The 20,620-nt window shown below is 43.1% G+C and overlaps 1 protein-coding gene across 1 annotated transcript in view; it reads right to left on the reverse strand.

The window, feature by feature from the left end:
* abtb2b (ankyrin repeat and BTB (POZ) domain containing 2b) overlaps positions 1 to 17,900 on the reverse strand; it is a 145,803-nt gene extending 127,903 nt beyond the window's left edge. The window contains exon 1 of the mRNA XM_052465215.1: positions 16,460 to 17,900. Coding sequence (XP_052321175.1) covers positions 16,460 to 17,354 — 895 coding nt within the window. The 5' untranslated portion in view covers positions 17,355 to 17,900. The remainder of the gene's footprint in view (positions 1 to 16,459) is intronic.
* Positions 17,901 to 20,620: the final 2,720 nt, after the last annotated feature.

Consider the following 20,620-nt stretch of genomic DNA (forward strand, 5'->3'; position numbering starts at 1 on the left):
AATATACCTGTTGGAGTGCGTGCTGTGGGTGGGTGCTGCTATGGTGACCAGTGAGCTGAGATAAGGCGGGGCTTTACCTAGTAACGACTTATAGATGACCTGGAGCCAGTGGGTTTGGCGACGGATATGAAGCGAGGGCCAGCCAACGAGAGCATACAGGTCGCAGTGGTGGGTAGTATATGGGGCTTGTTGGCAAAACGGATGGCACTGTGATAGACTGCATCCAATTTGCTGAGTAGAGTGTCGGAGGCTATTTTGTAAATGACATCGCCGAAGTCAAGGATCGGTAGAATAGTCAGTTTTACTAGGGTATGTTTGGCAGCATGAGTGAAGGATGCTTTGTTGCGAAATAATTTTGGATTGGAGACGCTTAATGTGAGTCTGGAAGGAGAGTTTACAGTCTAACCAGACAGAACATGTGGACAACTACAAATACCTAGCTAAGTCAGAACCGTCCAGAGTAGTGATGCTGGATAAGTATACAGAATGGTGTTGTCGGCATAGAGAGGTGGATCAGAGAATCACCAGCAGCAAGAGCGACATCATTGATGTATACAGAGAAAAGAGTCGGCCCGAGGATTGAACCCTGTGGCACCGCCACAGAGACTGCCAGAGGTCCGGACAACAGGCCCTCCGATTTGATACACTGAACTCTGTCTGAGAAGTAGTTGGTGAAACAGGCGAGGCAGTCATTTGAGAAACCAAGGCTGTTGAGTCTGCCAATAAGAATGTGGTGATTGACAGAGTTGAAAGCCTTGGCCAGGTCAATGAATACAGCTGCACAGTATTGTCTCTTATCGATGGTGGTTATGATGACATTTAGGACCTTGAGCGTGGCTGAGGTGCACCCATGACCAGCTCGGAAACCAGATATCATAGCGGAGAAGGTATAGTGGGATTCAAAATGGTCAGTAATCTGTTTGTTAACTTGGCTTTCGAAGACCTTGAAAAGGCAAGGTAGGATAGATATAGGTATGTAGCAGTTTGGGTCTAGAATGTCTCCCCATTTGAAGAGGGGGATGATCGCGGCAGCTTTCCAATCTTTGGGGATCTCAGACGATACGAAAGAGAGATTGAACAAGCTAGTAATAGGGGTTGCAACCATTTTAGGAAGAGAGGGTCCAGATTGTCTAGCCCTGCTGATTTGTAGGGGTCCAGATTTTGCGGCTCTTTCAGAATATCAGCTATCTGGATTTGGGTGAAGGCCAAATGGGGAGAACAGGGCTCCGGGCAGCCGAGCGGAAATGGAGGAAAACTCGCCTCCCTGCGGACCTGGCATCCTTTCACTCCCTCCTCTCTACATTTTCCTCCTCTGTCTCTGCTGCTAAAGCCACTTTCTACCACTCTAAATTCCAAGCATCTGCCTCTAACCCTAGGAAGCTCTTTGCCACCTTCTCCTCCCTCCTGAATCCTCCTCCCTCCTGAATCCTCCTCCCCCTCCTCCCTCTCTGCAGATGACTTCGTCAACCATTTTGAAAAGAAGGTCGATGACATCCGTTCCCCGTTTGCTAAGTCAAACGACACCGCTGGTTCTGCTCACACTGCCCTACCCTATGCTCTGACCTCTTTCTCCCCTCTCTCTCCAGATGAAATCTCGCGTCTTGTGACGGCCGGCCGCCCAACAACCTGCCCGCTTGACCCTATCCCCTCCTCTCTTCTCCAGACCATTTCCGGAGACCTTCTCCCTTACCTCACCTCGCTCATCAACTCATCCCTGACCGCTGGCTACGTCCCTTCCATCTTCAAGAGAGCGAGAGTTGCACCCCTTCTGAAAAAACCTACACTCGATCCCTCCGATGTCAACAACTACAGACCAGTATCCCTTCTTTCTTTTCTCTCCAAAACTCTTGAACGTGCCGTCCTTGGCCAGCTCTCCCGCTATCTCTCTCAGAATGACCTTCTTGATCCAAATCAGTCAGGTTTCAAGACTAGTCATTCAACTGAGACTGCTCTTCTCTGTATCACGGAGGCGCTCCGCACCGCTAAAGCTAACTCTCTCTCCTCTGCTCTCATCCTTCTAGACCTTGTGAACCATCAGATCCTCCTCTCCACCCTCTCCGAGTTGGGCATCTCCGGCGCGGCCCACGCTTGGATTGTGTCCTACCTGACAGGTCGCTCCTACCAGGTGGCGTGGCGAGAATCTGTCTCCTCACCACGCGCTCTCACCACTGGTGTCCCCCAGGGCTCTGTTCTAGGCCCTCTCCTATTCTCGCTATACACCAAGTCACTTGGCTCTGTCATAACCTCACATGGTCTCTCCTATCATTGCTATGCAGACGACACACAATTCATCTTCTCCTTTCCCCCTTCTGATGACCAGGTGGCGAATCGCATCTCTGCATGTCTGGCAGACATATCAGTGTGGATGACGGATCACCACCTCAAGCTGAACCTCGGCAAGACGGAGCTGCTCTTCCTCCCGGGGAAGGACTGCCCGTTCCATGATCTCGCCATCATGGTTGACAACTCCATTGTGTCCTCCTCCCAGAGCGCTAAGAACCTTGGCGTGATCCTGGACAACACCCTGTCGTTCTCAACTAACATCAAGGCGGTGGCCCGTTCCTGTAGGTTCATGCTCTACAACATCCGCAGAGTACGACCCTGCCTCACACAGGAAGCGGCGCAGGTCCTAATCCAGGCACTTGTCATCTCCCGTCTGGATTACTGCAACTCGCTGTTGGCTGGGCTCCCTGCCTGTGCCATTAAACCCCTAAAAATCATCTCTCACGTCACCCCGCTCCTCCGCTCTCTCCACTGGCTTCCAGTTGAAGCTCGCATCCGCTACAAGACCATGGTGCTTGCCTACGGAGCTGTGAGGGGAACGGCACCTCAGTACCTCCAGGCTCTGATCAGGCCCTACACCCAAACAAGGGCACTGCGTTCATCCACCTCTGGCCTGCTCGCCTCCCTACCACTAAGGAAGTACAGTTCCCGCTCAGCCCAGTCAAAACTGTTCGCTGCTCTGGCTCCCCAATGGTGGAACAAACTCCCTCACGACGCCAGGACAGCGGAGTCAATCACCACCTTCCGGAGACACCTGAAACCCCACCTCTTTAAGGAATACCTAGGATAGGATAAAGTAATCCTTCTCACCCCCCCCCCCTTAAAAGATTTAGATGCACTATTGTAAAGTGGCTGTTCCACTGGATGTCATAAGGTGAATGCAACAATTTGTAAGTCGCTCTGGATACAAATAGTTAAAGTACAAAAGGGAAAATAAATAAACATTAATATGAGTTGTATTTATAATGGTGATTGTTCCTCACTGGTTGTCCTTTTCCTGTGGCAACAGGTCACAAATCTTGCTGCTGTGATGGCACACTGTGGTATTTCACCCAGTAGATATGGGAGTTTATCCAAATTGGGTTTGTTTTCAAATTCTTTGTGGATCTGTGTAATCTGAGGGAAATTTGTGTCTCTCATATGGTCATACATTTGGCAGGAGGTTAGGAAGTGCAGCTCAGTTTCCACCTCATTTTGTGGGCAGTGTGCAACATAGCCTGTCTTCTCTTGAGAGCCAGGTCTGCCTACGGCGGCCTTTCTCAATAGCAAGAATATGCTTACTGAGTCAGTACATAGTCAAAGATTTCTTTAAGTTAGGGTCAGTCACATTGGTAAGGTATTCTGCTACTGTGTACTCTCGGTTTAGGGCCAAATATCAGGTCACCTCTCTCCATGGAAGACCTCCAAACAGGTAAAACACCGCTGTGTGTGTGTGTGTGTGTGTGTGTCTCTCTGTCTCTGTCTCTGTCTCTGTCTCCGTCTGTATCTTTCTCTCTCTCTCTCTCTCTGTCTCTCTCTCTCTGTCTCTATGTCTCTCTCTCTCTCTTTCTCTCTCTCTCTGTCTCTCTCTCTCTCTGTCTCTCTCTCTCTCTGTCTCTCTCTCTATCTGTCTCTGTCTCTCTCTCATTTCAATTCAATTTAAGGGCTTTATTGGCATGGGAAACATGTGTTTGCATTGCCAAATCAAGTGAAATAGATAAAAAAACAAACGTTAAATAAACAATACAAAAATGTACAGTAAACATTACACTCACAAAAGTTCAAAAATAATAAAGACATTCCAAAGGTCTTATTATTTGCAAATAAATAAAGTACAAAAGGGAAACTATTTAAACATAAATATGAGTTGTATTTGCAGTGGTGTTTGATCTTCACTGGTTGCCCTTTTCTTGTGGCAACAGGTCACAAATCTTGCTGCTGTGATGGCACACTGTGGTGTTTCAACCAATAGATATGGGAGTTTATCAAAATTGGGTTTGTGGATCCCCTATCTGAGAAATATCTGAAGGAAATATGTGTCTCTAATATGGACATAGATTTGGCAGGAGGTTAGGAAGTGCAGCTCAGTTTCCAACTCATTTTGTGGGCAGTGTGCATAGTCAAAGTCAAAGCTTTCCTTAAGTTTGGGTCAGTCACATTGGTCAGGTTTTGTGCCACTGTGTACTCTCTGTTTAGTGCCAAATAGCATTCTAGTTTGCTCAGTTTTTTGTTAATTCTTTCCAATGTGTCAAGTAATTATCTTTTTGTTTTCTCATGATTTGGTTGGGTCGAATTGTGTTGCTGTCCTTGGGCTCTGTGGGGTCTGTTTGTGTTTGTGAACAGAGCCCCAGGAGCAACTTGCTTAGGGGACTCTTCTCCAGGTTCATCTCTCTGTAGATGATGGCTTTGCCTTATATAGCACACAGCCCTCTTTCCTCCTATCGCACTCTCTACACTACTCTCCCTTTCTCCTCTTTCCCACTCTGTGGTCTGAGTTGTAATAAAATATTACAGCCATGCCATCCACAAAATGGGCCCCTATTGACAGTAGTAACTGGCTGGGGTTTGGTTTAGGCGCACACACACACACACACACACACACACACACACACACACACACACACACACTGACACGCAAACAAATAAGATTATGTCCATCAGCAATTAGAACTGTGAGGGTTGGCATTAATTGTTCATAATGCAGCAAATGGGAAGGTCAACATGGGGTATAAGGAAAGACTTGTATGGATATGTATTAAATTAAATAAATGTGTTACTTTTGAAGAAAATCATGAAGACGTGCGTGAAACCCCTGCCGTTAGAGGTCGACCGATTATGATTTTTCAACGCCGATACCGATACCGATTATTGGAGGACCAAAAAAGACAATGCCGATTACTCGGCCGATTTTTTATTTTTTTTATAATGACAATTACAACAATACTGAATTAACACTTATTTTAACTTAATATAAAACATAAATAAAAATCAATTTAGCCTCAAATAAATAATAAAACATGTTCAATTTGGTTTAAATAATGCAAAAACAAAGTGTTGGAGAAGAAAGTAATATGTGTCATGTAAAAATGTGCCATGTAAAATATGTGCCATGTAAAAAGGCTAACGTTTCAGTTCCTTGCTCAGAACATGAGAACATATGAAAGTTGGTGGTTCCTTTTCACATGAGACTTCAATATTCCAGGGTAAGAGGTTTTAGGTTGTAGTTAATATAGTATTTATAGGACTATTTCTCTCCATACTATTTGTATTTCATATACCTTTGACTATTGGATGTTCTTATAGGCACTATAGTATTGCCAGTGTAACTGTATAGCTTCCGTCCCCCTCCTCGCCCCTACCTGGGCTCGAACCAGAAACACATCGACAACAGCCACACTAGAAGCATCGTGACCCGTCGCTCCACAAAAGCCGCGGCCCTTGCAGCGCAAGGGGAATAACTACTCCAAATCTAAAAGCGAGTGACGTTTGAAACAATATTAGCGCACACCCAGCTAACTAGCTAGCCATTTCACATTGGTTACACCAAACAGCGCTGTGCTTGCGAAGAGCTGCTGGCAAAACCCACGAAAGTGCTGTTTGAATGAATGATTATGGGCCTGCTGCTGCTCAGTTAGACTGCTCTATCAAATCAGACTTAATTATAACATAATAACACACAGAAATACGAGCCTTTGGTCATTAATATGATCGAATATGGAAACTATCATTTTGAAAACAAAACGTTTATTATTTCCGTGAAATACGGAACCGTTCGGTATTTTATCTAACGGGTGGCATCCATAAGTCTAAATATTTGTGTTACATTGCACAACCTTCAATGTACGTCATAATTACGTAAAATCCTGGCAAATTAGTTCGCAATGAGCCAGGCAGCCCAAACTTGCATATTCCCTGACTCTGCGTGCAATGAACGCAAGAGAAATGACACAATTTCACCTGGTTAATATTGCCTGCTAAACTGGATTAGTAGTTATAACTAGTGATTATGATTGATTGTTATTTATAAAATCTGTTTAATGCTAGCTAGCAATTTACCTTGGCTTCTACTGCATTCGCGTAACAGGCAGATTACTGGTGGAGTGGAATGGTTAGGGCGTTGGACTAGTTAACTGTGCGGTTGGAAGATTGGAACCCCTGATCTGACAAGGTGAAAATCTGTCGTTCTGCCCCTGAACAAGGCAGTTAACACACAGTTCCTAGGCAGTCATTGAAAATAAGAATGTGTTCTTAACTGACTTGCCTAGTTAAATAAAAAGTTATTAAAAATATATATTTAAAAAACATTTTTTTTTAAATAATTGGAAATCGGCGCCCAAAAATACCTAATACCTCCGCCATTCGGTCGACCTCTAGTAAGGGTACAAGTGCTTGAGTTGCCTTATTTGAATAATATACGTCAGTCAAACTCAAATCTGGACCTCAAGTCCAGCTACACATTGGATTGCAATTTGTTTCTGGTGGTTTAAATCAGTCCCTGATTAGAGGGCAATAATAAACATCAACAGTGGAGCTGGACTCAAAGTCCAGATTTGAGTACACCTCATCTAGGTTGTTCCATTATAAAGAGCTAACAACCTTTTAGGTGCTATCCGGTTCACATTCAAGTGTCCACCCTCCATCTAAAGCTGGTGCTAAAAAGCAGAATGTGATGAGGCACTTAAAACATAAATACAATTCTCAGAATTCTCAACAAAAAAAACAAATTAAATGGTTTCCATATGTTACATAACAGCTTGTTTGACAGGAAAGCTGTGTGTGCTTATAGGGAAAAACGGGGCTCTCTTAGAACAACAGTACTCATACAGAGGAGACGTATGAAGGGGTGGATGAGGTTCCACCTGGTATATGTAAAGAACTGAACCCATATTTTCTCTCTCTTTCACCCTGGAAGCACAAAATTAATGGCACACGAGCATAAGGAACAAACGGCTAAAGCTATACAAAAAGCAGCATGATTATGCTTTAATTGGGGCGGCAGGGTAGCCTAGTGGTTAGGTCGTTGGACTAGTAACCGGAAGGTTGCAAATTCAAACCCCCGAGCTGACAAGGTACAAATCTGCCGTTCTGCCCCTGAACAGGCAGTTAACCCACTGTTCCTAGGCTGTCATTGAAAATAAGAATTGGTTCTTAACTGACTTGCCTAGTTAAATAAAGGTAAAATAAATAAAAAAATCTCTCTCTTTCTTTTCCCTCTTACATCCCACTTCCCTCCTCTTTCCATCCCCTCTAAGCAGTGAGGACAGAGCCTTTTCTCTCGTGCTCACTCTGCTTAGAACTCGTTCAAACTTCCAACCTAGGATTGTGTAAATCATTGTTGGCATTCTTCCCATGCTGCCCCTGATTTCCTGTCTGGCTGGCGATGCCATGGTGCCTGGCGGCATGCGAGAGGGGGGCGGGGGACAAAGAGGTCTCTGGTAGTTGTGGGTAAGGAGGGCCAAGACCGAACGGCGTGTGCCGACAGGCTCATGACACTACCAATTCCAAGATGATCCCTAACCCTGTGACCCCTGAGAGGAAATACATACAATTACTTACTCCATCACATCCTACAGATTGACTTTTGAGTGGGCTTCATCTGGGAGTGAGGGGGCTGATAGGGAAAAGGATGGAGACAAATGTGGAAAAATATGAGTTGTGCATTTTGTTTTTGGTGAGTATGGTCCTCCCATTGCAGGAACTGTCTCTTGGCAAGCATATACAGGCACATATGTCTTTCTCTTCTGTCTCTCTCTTCTCCCTCCCTCCCTCCCTACACAGGTGTCTCGGTGGCAGCCCTGTCTCCCATCCAGCCTCTACACGGAGGTTATGGGATACCCAGTACTAAACTCTCAGTTGAACCATAATGACATCCAGGAAAAATCCAACCAGCCAGCCAGATTCCAATCCAGACCCTCTGCTTCTCACATTAGCCATTAGCATTGGATCCTGAACGTGCGTGTGCGTGTGCGTGCGTGTCTGTGTTGAACCTGTCTTAAACTGCTGCCGCAGAAGAACTCTCTAGAAATGGGACACTATGCCTTCCAGTTTTCCATTCACATAAAGTAAGCAAAACAGCATGCAATTGCTATCATCTCTGTCTTGGGTCTCTCTCTCTCTCCACTACTCTATATTTTAAGGAGGGGGGGATGTATCACGGGGAGTGTTGTGTTTTTAAGTAAGTGGGAATGTCTCAATAGAAAGCATCAAAAGTATTTCTCTCACTGCGTCTCTGCCCAAAACCCTCTGTCTTTTCTCTCTCCCCCTCTGGCCTATCGCTCACTCTCTCCCCCCTCTTTCTCTACCTCCCTCTCTCGCTCCCTAGTTCTCCAGCATTAGTTGTCCTGTAGTGTAAACCGTATTCAGAGTGAGTCATGGAGTCGTTATTTAATGGGAGGAAGAGACTGGCGTGAGATGAGATTAAACTAAACTGCTGGATAGCATCAGAAGGAAACGAAGAGTAAGACAACCTCTGCGCCCCAAATTATCCCTGTATCTATGGGCCCTCGTCAAACATTTTGCACTAGAGAATACGGTGCCATTTGGCACGCATCCCAAATAACATCAGAGGGCAATGGGAGGGTTCAGATAGAGAGTGGAATATGAGAGAGTTTACGAAAATGTATTTAGTGAAGTCTACAACAATGGGCTGCTTCGACAAATAATTAACATTTTAGACAAGTAGAGGGAATAGATTCTCAACTAATAGACTGGGTTAAATAATGGTTGACTTTGTCGTTGAATCAAAATCCCCTGTTCACTGACTGCTTGTGGCTCTCAAAAAACACAGTTGATTACACACACACACACACGACTCCCTGAACCTTTGGGCCAGTGTTTCACAACTGAGATCGGACAGGAAGCAAGTATAAACAGTGATATCGACTATGTGTACAAGAGGTCGACCGATTAATCGGAATGGCCGATTAATTAGGGCCGATTTCAAATTTTCATAACAATCGGAAATCAGTATTTTTGGACACCGATTTTGGAGATTTAAAAAACATTTATTTACTCCTTTATTTAACTAGGCAAGTCAGTTAGGAACACATTCTTATTTTCAATGACGGCCTAGGAACGGTGGGTTAACTGCCTTGTTCAGGGGCAGAAAGACAGATTTTTACCTTGTCAGCTCGGGGATTCAATCTTGCAACCTTACAGTTAACTAGTCCAACGCGCTAACCACCTGCCTCTCATTGCACTCCACGAGGAGCCTGCCTGTTACGCGAATGCAGTAGAAGCCAAGGTAAGTTACTAGCTAGCATTAAACGTATCTTATGAAAAACAATCAATCATAATCACTAGTTAACTACACATGGTTGATTATATTACTAGTTTATCTAGCGTGTCCTGCGTTGCATATAATCGATGCATTATATGATAATTTAACAAAAGCGCATTTGCTAAAAAAGCACAATCGTTGCACCGACTGTACCTAACCATAAACACCAATGCCTTTCATAAAATCAATACACAGAAGTATATATTTTTAAACCTGCATATTTAGCTAAAAGAAATCCAGGTTAGCAGGCAATATTTACCAGATGAAATTGTGTCACTTCTCTTGCGTTCATTGCACGCAGAGTCAGGGTATATGCAACAGTTTGGGCCGCCTGGCTCGTTGCGAACAAATTTGCCAGAATTTTACGTAATTATGACATAACATTGAAGGTTGTGCAATGTAACAGGAATATTTAGACTTATGGATGCCTCTCGTTAGATAAAATACCGAACGGTTCCGTATTTCACTGAAATAATAAACATTTTGTTTTCAAAATGATAGTTTTGCCAGCAGCTCTTCGCAATGCTTCAAGCATTGAGCTGTTTATAACTTAAAGTCTATCAACTCCCGAGATTGGGCTGGTGTAACCGATTTGAAATGGCTAGCTAGTTAGCGAAGTGCGTGCTAATATTGTTTCAAACATCACTCGCTCTGAGACTTGGAGTGGTTGTTCCCCTTGCTCTACATGGGTAACGCTGCTTCGAGGGTGGTTTATTTAATCCATTTTAGAAATAAGGCTGTAACTTAACGAAATGTGGGAAAAGTCAAGGGATCTGAATACTTTCCGAATGCACTCGCAATTGTTATTTATTGTGTTAATTGTTTCCATTTTTTGTGATAATTTTCTTACTTTTTACCTCTGCATTGTTTGGAAATGGTGCTCATAAGTAAGCATTTCACAGTAAAGTCTGTCACAGTCAAGTCCTGTTGTATGTGGCCCATTAAAAAATAAATAATTTGAAAACAGTCCATCCAACAATGCAACCAACCTCGCCACTCATCTAGATCAATGCTCCATTTTCCATAAATCAATACTCCTGTGCACACACACACACACACACACACACACACACACACACACACACACTAAAATGTACCAGACACATCGATCCCAATTATAATGGGAGGAAAGGCTTACTCTTCCCATTTTGCTTGTGATAATAGCAATAAAATTGATCACATTGGGATGCCATATCATCTAGCAATGGAATCAAATAGTGCAAATGGACAACTATTACAGAGCAGCCAAACCAGCAATCTATGGCAGAACACGTGTGTGTGTGTGTGTGTGTGTGTGTGTGTGTGTGTGTGTGTGTGTGTGTGTGTGTGTGTGTGTGTGTGTGTGTGTGTGTGTGTGTGTGTGTGTGTGTGTGTGTGTGTGTGTGTGTGTGTGTGTGTGTGTGTGTGTGTGTGTGTGTGTGCGTGTGTGTGTGTGTGTGCACATAAGGCTGCTGCATGACACAGGATAATAATAATAAATCAAATCAAGGACCCTGCCTGAAAGCAGAGAAGGGGTGATGAGATGGGCCGGGCATTGGGGTAAGGTGGGAGAGGTGTGTCTGTTTTTGTATTTGTATGTACACACACTTTACAATGCAGTAGGCGGCCTACTTAAGGATTACACTGGCAGAAAAATCCCTGAGATTGTCACCGTTGTTGTTCTGACAAACGTTGACTTTTAACACTTGCTGAGATAACTGGAGCAAACATGACAGACTTTGATTAAACCACTGACTGTGGTTCCTGCTGTGTGTGTCTGTAAGATATACATTGGCCATGCTGTGTTAAGTGCCGTTCGATCCTGACCGAGTCTCTTAACTGCCTAGCCTGACAATGCAGTGTCACAATGGAGTCGACAAATACCACTGTAATCATCATCATCAGTGGTGGTCATTGATCCTGACTTTCAATGGCAAAGACTACCAATCATCATTGTAATAATACATACCGTTTATCTGAATGTTATCCAAAGCCACTAACATTAGTATCAATCAACTCAAACCCACGATCCTAACGTTGCAAGCGCCATGGTCTACCAACAGCCACACAGGACCATATCAGGAGCACAGGACCATATCCGGAGCACAGGACCATCATCATAATGATCACTGCTTGTACCACAATGGCTGTTGGCTCCAGTCCCAGCTAGGGGGAACTCTGCCACTGTGCTGCTGAGTGTGGTGTCTAACCCCTGACCTGCTTTCATCAATAGGCTCAGTCAAACGGATCCCTATTCACTACAAACAGAAAAAACAATACTGGAAGTTGTATTGGCAGCTGTTTGGTCCAGCACTGCTGTGGTTGTGTGTGTGCGTGCACCCGTTTCCTCATGCCTACGTCTGCGTGTGTGTGTTCATGCCTATGTCAGTGTGTGTGTGTGTGTGTGTCTGTGATAGTGTTTGTTTTCTCTGCGGAGGCTCACAGAAACAAAGGGCTATTGTGTGGCTGTGAAAAGAGCCCTGCTCTGGAGAACGGCGGACTGCCACAAACAAAACCTCATTACAATGTCCCAACACTGGTCCAACATTAGTGGTCAAACACTGGTGATCAAACACCAGACCGGACTTAGATCAATGAGTTTACTGGCGGTATGGGATAGGGATGAGCGAGGAGACGGCAGAGAGAAGGATGAGAGACGGATAAGAGAGGAGAGAAGAGGGTAGGAAGGGAGGGAGAGTGAGAAGGGGATGGGTGAGATAAAGGGAATGAGGGTAGAGAGTAGAGCAGAGCAGACAGCTGGAGAGGAGGAAGTTGACTTAGTAGCACAAACATAAGTGTTTTTCAAACGACTGTCTGCTTTCTGCTCTAACACTGATCTCCAATAAGGCCTAATAATAAACAGCCCTGCAGGATAACATGAATTTCACACACAAACACTGATCACCAATCAGATCTTAAAAAGGTCCAATGCAGACGTTTTTATCTCAACATCAAATAATTTTAAAATCACCTTACTGTGATTGTTTTTCAATTAAAATGGTCAAAAGAAACAAAAATAGCTTCTCGGCAAAGAGCAATTTCTCAAGCAGGAACTTCACTAGGACTGTCTGGGAGTGGTCAGTGTGGGGAGGAGAAACTGCAAACAAGCTGTTATTGGCTGATAAACTTTTCTTATCGGTCTATTAGGGTAAATCCATTTAAATTCAATCACGTTTTGACAGCATTCCTTTTGATTTCAACAAAAGGGATGCTGTCCGTGGAAGAGGTGGCAAGAAAGTTACTTTTTGAACGTGAATGCCAAAACATTCAGCAGATTGACCCAAGTTGACCCATTTTGCAAAACTTAATTCACTGGAAAATATAAATGGTTGAGTTCGATATAATTGAAAAGCTTACAAACGAGGTTGTCAAAATATTATACTTTTTTAATAAAAAAAAATATATTTTTAAATCAGATTTTTTTTAAACCTTTAAATGTAAATGATCTATATGTTGTAGCCTAGACCCTACTTTACATTATCTAAGGTTTTTGTGTTGTGCCCGCCATCGATTGAGACACAACATGCTCTTAAAAACAGGGTGGGTGTCATTTCAATAGAATGGACCCATCTATCCCTTCAGACCACTGAAATTGAGCTTGTACACCATCGGAATTTCAATTGAATTAAAATATTTTCATCTAATTGCTTAGAAAGCCAGTATGAGGGTTTGCACTCAGGCTTGAATGAAACGCGGGTGGTGCGTTCTCAAGCCACAGGTGCCGCAATGCCAATGAGCGTCTTCTCCAATGTGAAGACCAAAGTCGTCTACTTAAAAACTGTACACCCCCAAAGGCTTAGTAGTATTCAGACCCATTGCTATGGGAAATCGAAAGTGGTGCTGTCAAAAAGCTATTGAATTCAAATGGATTTAACCATTAACTAATTAACCACCTGGTGATGTCGTTAGGCAGGCCAAAACTCCATCCCACCAAAACAGGGAGCCTTTTCAAACTGCTCTTACCCTAATATGGCCTTAGTTTAATTTTCAAAATGTCAGTATTATTCCAACCACAGTATGGAAATATATATAAAACACAGGATAATCAAGTTTCACTGCACTCTGCCATTAAAATGTTAATACAAAAAAAAAAAAAGTCCATAAATGATTCAATGGTTTGCTTGAACGCTGATCTCCAATCAGATCGAATAAACAGTCCTACAGGGGACAACATTTGTACTTCCTGTTACACTGATCAAAAATCAGTTCTAGAAAAAAGATGGGACATAAACTGAAATACAAGTCTGATGGAGACAAATTGGTGAGGTGGGTATGGTACTTGCAGAATGGAGTCTGATTAAGTCGCTCTGGATGAGTGTCTACTAAATGACCAAAATGTAAAATGCTAAATGAAACAGTCACTTTGACAGTGACTATTCTATTCCCATACTTCCATTTTTTTTTTTTTCGTCATAAAAAACATGCCTTGTTAAGTGAGGGAAAAAAATCCTATGTTAAGATTTCAAATGCAAATTGTACTGCTTTCCCCCATCCTGGCAAGTGAAATCACTTTGGACACATCTAAAGCCTTCTCACACATCTCAAGCTTTCTCAAACAAAGCAGACCCATTGTATCCTACCACAGGTTTGAGCATTACACCTTTTCCATCACATGTAGACATGAGTGAGTGGGAAGGGGAAAGGGGCGTGTAAGTGTTGCTCACTGGTGCTCTTAACTGAGGTGAGAGTTTGACTGCACTTTCAATGAATGAATGTTCTCCTGTCCAGATTCATGCACACATGCTTGTGCACACACACACACAAACCAACTTCAATTGCAGCAGCCAGGGCCGGCTCCAGGTATAAGCAGCAGCTTTGTACACGCTTGGCATTCTATCAACCATCTTCATGAGGTAGTCACCTGGAATGCATTTCAATTAACAGGTGTGCCTTGTTAAAAGTACATTTGTGGAATTTCTTTCCTTTTTAATGTGTTTGAGCCAATCAGTTGTACTGTGACATGGTAGGGGTGTTATACAAAAGATAGCCCTATTTGGTAAAAGACAAAGTCCATATTATGCCAAGAACAGCTCAAATAAGCAAAGAGAAACGACAGTCCATTGTTACTTTAAGACATACATTTCAAGAACTTTGAAAGATTCTTCAAGTGCAGTCACAAAAACCATCAAGCACTATGATGAAACTGGCTCTCATGAGGACCACCACAGGAAAGGAAGGTCCCAGATCTACCTCTGCTGCAGAAGATAACTACACCTCATATTGCAGCCCAAATAAAAGTAACAGACATCTCAACATAAACTGTTCAGAGGAGACTTAGTAACTCAGGCCTTCGTGGTCAAATTGCTGCAAAGAAACCACTACTAAAAGGACACCAATAAGAAGAAGAGACTTGCGTTAGCCAAGAAACAAGAGCAATGGACATGAGACAGGTGGAAATCCATCCTTTGGTCTGAGGAGTCCAAATGAGAGATTTTTGGTTCCAACCGCTGTGTCTTTGTGAGACAGAGTAGGTAAACGGATGATCTCCGCATGTGTGGTTCCCACTGTGACGCATAGAGGAGGAGGTATGGCGGTGCTTTGCTGGTGACACTGTCGGTGACAGCATTTTGCAGCGATATGCCATCCCATCTGGTTTGCGCGTAGTTGGATTATCATTTGTTTTTCAACAGGACAATGACCGAACACACCTCCATGATGGTGTAAGGGCTATTTGACCAAGAAGGAGAGTGATGGACTGTTGCATTAGATGACCTGGACTCCACAATCACCCAACTTCAACCCAATTGAGATGGTTTGGGATGAGTTGGAACGCAAAGTGAAGGAAAATCAGACAAATGCTCAGCATATGTGGGAACTCCTTCAAGACTGTTGGAAATACATTCCAGGTGAAACTGGTTGAGAGAATGCCAAGAGTGTGCAAAGCTGTCATCAAGGCAAAGGGTGACTACTTTGAAGAATCTAAAATGTAAAATATTATTTTATTTTTTTAAACACTTTTTTGGTTACTACGTGATTCCATATGTGTTATTTCAGAGTTTTGATGTCTTCATTATTATTTTACAATATAGAAAAAAACAATGAATGAGTAGGTGTGTCCAAACTTTTGACTGATATTACATACATACATACATACATACATACATACATACATACATACATACATACATACATACATACATACATACATACATACATACATAGTGGGGAAAAGGGGATTTAGTCAGCCACCAATTGTACAAGTTATCCTACTTAAAAAGATGAGAGAGGCCTGTAATTTTCATCATAGGTACACTTCAACTATGACAGACGAAATGAGAAAAAAATCCAGAAAAATCACATTGTAGGATTTTTAATGAATTTATTTCTGTCTAATAAAACTGGGTCAATGGAAATCTGCCTAGTGACAGTCACTGAATTAGCCATGTCAGCTAACCATTTTTAGATTGATAAATTAGTTGAAACAGTTATCATCACCAAATACTGACTGGCCACACAGGGCACGTGCCCAGGGCCCCTGACCTCCTTGGGGCCCCCAATGATTTTGTTAGTCACTCTCACTCAAATATAATTAACATGGCATAAGTCATGGCAAAATAAGTACAAGTACATGAAATGTCTTATAAAATTATTAAATGTTCTCTCCACCCCATTGCAATATGTGTAGAGACGCAAGAAGACCTGTTTAAATTTCGCAAAAATTGCTACTCACCACGCTCAAAGTGTAGAATTGCAGGAAATGTACTTTTTCTTACATTACTCACTCCACCGTCAAGAGCGGTGCTTGGTGGTGGGGAAACAGAGAGCTAGGCCTGGCAGCAACAACTTCAGTTGCAGCAGCAACTTAATTTAGAAGTATATAATTTGAGCCCACTTTCATGCATTGTATAGTGCTTCCAACATTCATTCCACATTAGCTGGTCTAACTTTTGGGTACTTTGACAAACCCCTCTTGCCTTGAAGTGATAGAAATGTTCTTACCATTGGCGTTCTTGCCGCAGATGAGATGCTCATAGTGCTGCAGGACCCCCCACAGCTCCGCATCATTGTTCACCACCCCCTCCAGAGCTTCGACCGACACCGGGGCACAGCCTGACGCGGTGTCCACCCTGGAGTGCCCTCGCTCGGCCATCATTACCCGGGCGCCTGCCTCCTCCACCAGCGCCTCCATGCAGGCGGTAAGACAGATAGCCGCATACTCGTGGATGCGCACCGAGATGCGGGTGTCCACCATCCATCGAAAGAACCTTCCCACGGAGAAGGAGAGGCCGCAACGGGCAGATTTGCCCTTCCTCAGGAGCTCCCCGGCGCTCATACTGTACATGGAGATGGCCTTGACCGTGGCCGATATGCAGTGTTCGGCCAGAGCCCAGCTCAGCACCAGCCTCATGGCGCTCTGCACCTCGAAGCGAGTGCAACGGCAGTGCATGACGCTCAGCCGCTGAGCCTCCCTCGAAATGCGGATGAGGGCTCGGCGAAGGAGCGTGGACAGCCTCCGGACTGCCTCATTGGATAATGTCGGCACCGGAAACGCACTGGCATCGGTAACGTTCCCGGCTACTTTACGCAGTATCTTTCCCACCTCGTCTTCGGTCCAAGGGAACTCCTCGAGCTCCGGTAAACGGGGACACTTGGAGAAGATGTCCTCGGGATCCTCGGGCAGCACCGTGTTGACCGTGTCCCAGCTGTTGTTGCGACTGTTCATGGAGCCGGAGTAGTACCACCAGTTGCCCCGATGCGGAGCCGTCACGAACGGATGTGAGTTGGACTTGGAGGACGAGAGGCTCAGGGACTTGCAGGAGTCCCCTGCCCCGTAGCCCGAGTCTAGAGTCAGGTCCTCCAGGGTCTTCATGTGGGCATTGCTCATCCCCGCCATAGTTAGATAGGTATTTTATATAACAAGGATGACGTTGTGAAGAAACTTTTGGGGAATTTAATGGTTTACCTGGGAGTGACTGTAGTATACGACTCCAGTCGAAACTCACACGCAATCTGGTTCTACTGGTTTACGCAAAAAATCTTTTCATGCGTGTCCATACATGTTCATTTGATCGTAACGCTAAACATGGCATTTATCAGAAGTATATTCTGTAATTTATATGTTTTAAAGATATCTAAATCCTTTCAGAAGTCATAGATGGTATGGAAAATGAAACCATACTGTACGCTCACCCCCTCTCTCCATATAGTGCCTGTCGCGCAGTGATATAAACTTTTCTCTCGGACTCCCCTCTGCCCGGGACTCCCAAAATTGTATTCGAATTATTCCAATCCCTGCAAACATCTGTTAATTCGGTAGTCCATCAACGGAAACCAGAAACTGCAAATCCGTTGAGAAAGGAAAGGGTTTTGGAAGGTTTTAAAATAAGGAAATCGTCTATCATCGCTTGCAGCGAGCCTAGTGCCCCACCAGAAACAGACTACTGCCGCACAGACGTAGACGAGGGGCTGGGATACACGCCTGGAAATTCCCAAACACCAATCAGCAGCCGACAGAATTCTGTGATCCAATCAGCGATTGTTATACAGTACATTTACCTTTGGGTAAATACAGTATAAACGTTGTTTTTGCAACACATCACAATATATGGGCCAGAGGTAAACTAACAAAATAGCAGGCGTAAAGGAGGTATCGTTCCTAGGTATTAGCCGCTCTTAGCATGGTGGTGGAAAATTGTGTTTCATAAAGAAAGTACACTTATTTTCCCTTTTTTTCAGCCTTCTCGCCATTAAATCAAGGTAAGGAGGACATCGAAGCCTTTGCAGCTTGAAGAGAATGTTGTTTTATGTACGAACCGGTCCCCAGGGGACATGAGCTGTCCAAAGGCTGATAGTGGAGATCACAAGTCGCTGGCACCTTAATTGCTGGAGGGTCAGCTGCCCAGGCTAGGTCAAGCTACAGTTCAGCTCCCCTGGATGGAGAGCATGTTGTGGGATTAAGAACCTATTCAAGGGCCCAACGATAGGGGAATGTCTTGAGAATAAGAACCAAGCAGCCCTCCACTTGCCAGATCAATGTGCCTTGCCAGGGAATCGAACCGGCCACCTTTCGGCTACAAGTTAAACTACTTAGCCACTCGCCAACTACCAACAATTAATTTGTTTTACATGTTTTTTTAAATATTAAACTGAAGAAAGCATACTTAGGATGAACACCAAAACATGTGAGAACACTTTTGTGCCACAAAAATAATTTGTTACGTACCTCAATATGGCATTAGATGTTACCATTGAAATTATAATTTCTTACAAAGCCTCTGTATAATATACAAAACTCTCAGAACCGTTTATGATTTCATATTATCAGTGGCGACTTGTTATTCAGGGCAGTTGGAGCAGAGCCCCACCTGTTTTGACCCCCACATACAGTATACTATATATACAGTGGGGCAAACAAGTATTTAGTCAGCCACCAATTGTGCAAGTTCTCCCACCTAAAAAAATGAGAGAGGCCTGTAATTTTCATCATAGGTACATTTCAACTATGACAGACAAAATGAGAAAAAAAATCCAGAAAATCACATTGTAGGATTTTTAATGAATTGATTTGCAAATTATGGTGGAAAATAAGTATTTGGTAAATAACAAAAGTTTATCTCAATACTTTGTTATATACCCTTTGTTGGCAATGACAGAGGTCAAATGTTTTCTGTAAGTCTTCACAAGGTTTTCACACACTGTTGCTGGTATTTTAGCCCATTCCTCCATGCAGATGTCCTCTAGAGCAGTGATGTTTTGGGGCTGTTGCTGGGCAACACGGACTTTCAACTCCCTCCAAAGATGTTCTATGGGGTTGAGATCTGGAGACTGGCTAGACCAATCCAGGACCTTGAAATGCTTCTTACAAAGCCACTCCTTCGTTGCCCGAGACAATGATTGACAGCTGTATCTGATTGGGAACCATACCAGGCCAAACACATAGAAGTACAAAATATAGAACACAACATAGAATGCCCAACCCAACTCACGCCCTGACCAAACCAAAATAGAGACATAAAAACAGGAACTAAGGTCAGGACGTGACACACTGCATATTATAATGATATAATGGAAGTTGATGGCATTCTTCTGCCTGAGGGGTAATTCATCATAAGGAATTCTGAGAGTCAGTAAATTCAAATGGTCAGTAATTCCCTAACCAGGTTACTTTTCTTGACTAAATAAATCCTCAATTGTTTAATGATGACTCTTTTCACTCTATGCTGCTGGTTAGTTTACTAAAGCCTGAACCAATACAAACCTGCACACCTCAGTTATTTCACTTTGCAGGCTTCTTGGGGGTGTTGGCTAGCTGGCAAAATATTATGTTAGCAGTTCCTTCAGCCTTCAATATAAACCGAATTTGCAAATCCCTTTGGCAAGAAGGTTACTTAATTTTTCAAATAGGCCTATCTTAAAATGAACAAGTTTTTAGGCCTGATTGAAATTGCATTTAAATGATATCAATTATCTTCTTACCTCAATAGGACTTCCTGATTTAATAAAGGTAGAATAAAACATGTATAAAAAAGATGTGTTTGATTTCAGAATGTTAAGAGTCATCCTTGACTGCTCAGAGTGCCTTAATACCATTCATACAGTGCCTCGGAAAGTATTCAGACCCATTCACTTTTTCACATTTTGTTACCTTACAGCCTTATTCTAAAATTGATTCATTTGTCGTCGTCGTCGTCCCCCCCATCAATCTACACACAAAAACCCATAATGACAAAGCAAAACAGGTTTTTAGACATTTTGCTGAATAATTCAATATAAAAAACTGAAATAGCACGTTTAAATACAGTACCAGTCAAAAGTTTGGACACGTCTACTCATTCAAGGGTTTTTATTTTTTGGGCAATTTTCTACATTGTAGAATAATAGTGAAGACATCAAAACTATGAAATAACAAATATGTAATCATGTAGTAAGCAAAAAATTGTTAAACAAATCAATTTCTATATATATGTATTATTATTATTATTTATTTATTTTATTCCTGAAAGTAGCGACTACTTTGAAGAATCTCAAATATGAAATATATTTTCATTTGTTTAACCTTTTTTTGGTTACTACATGATTCTATAAGTGTTTTGAGTCTCATAGCAATGGGTCTGAATACTGTAAATGTAAATGAAGTATTTCTGTTTTTTAATTTGTATT

This window comes from Oncorhynchus keta, chromosome 17, assembly GCF_023373465.1.
Source record: "Oncorhynchus keta strain PuntledgeMale-10-30-2019 chromosome 17, Oket_V2, whole genome shotgun sequence".
NCBI classification, from domain to species: domain Eukaryota; kingdom Metazoa; phylum Chordata; class Actinopteri; order Salmoniformes; family Salmonidae; genus Oncorhynchus; species Oncorhynchus keta.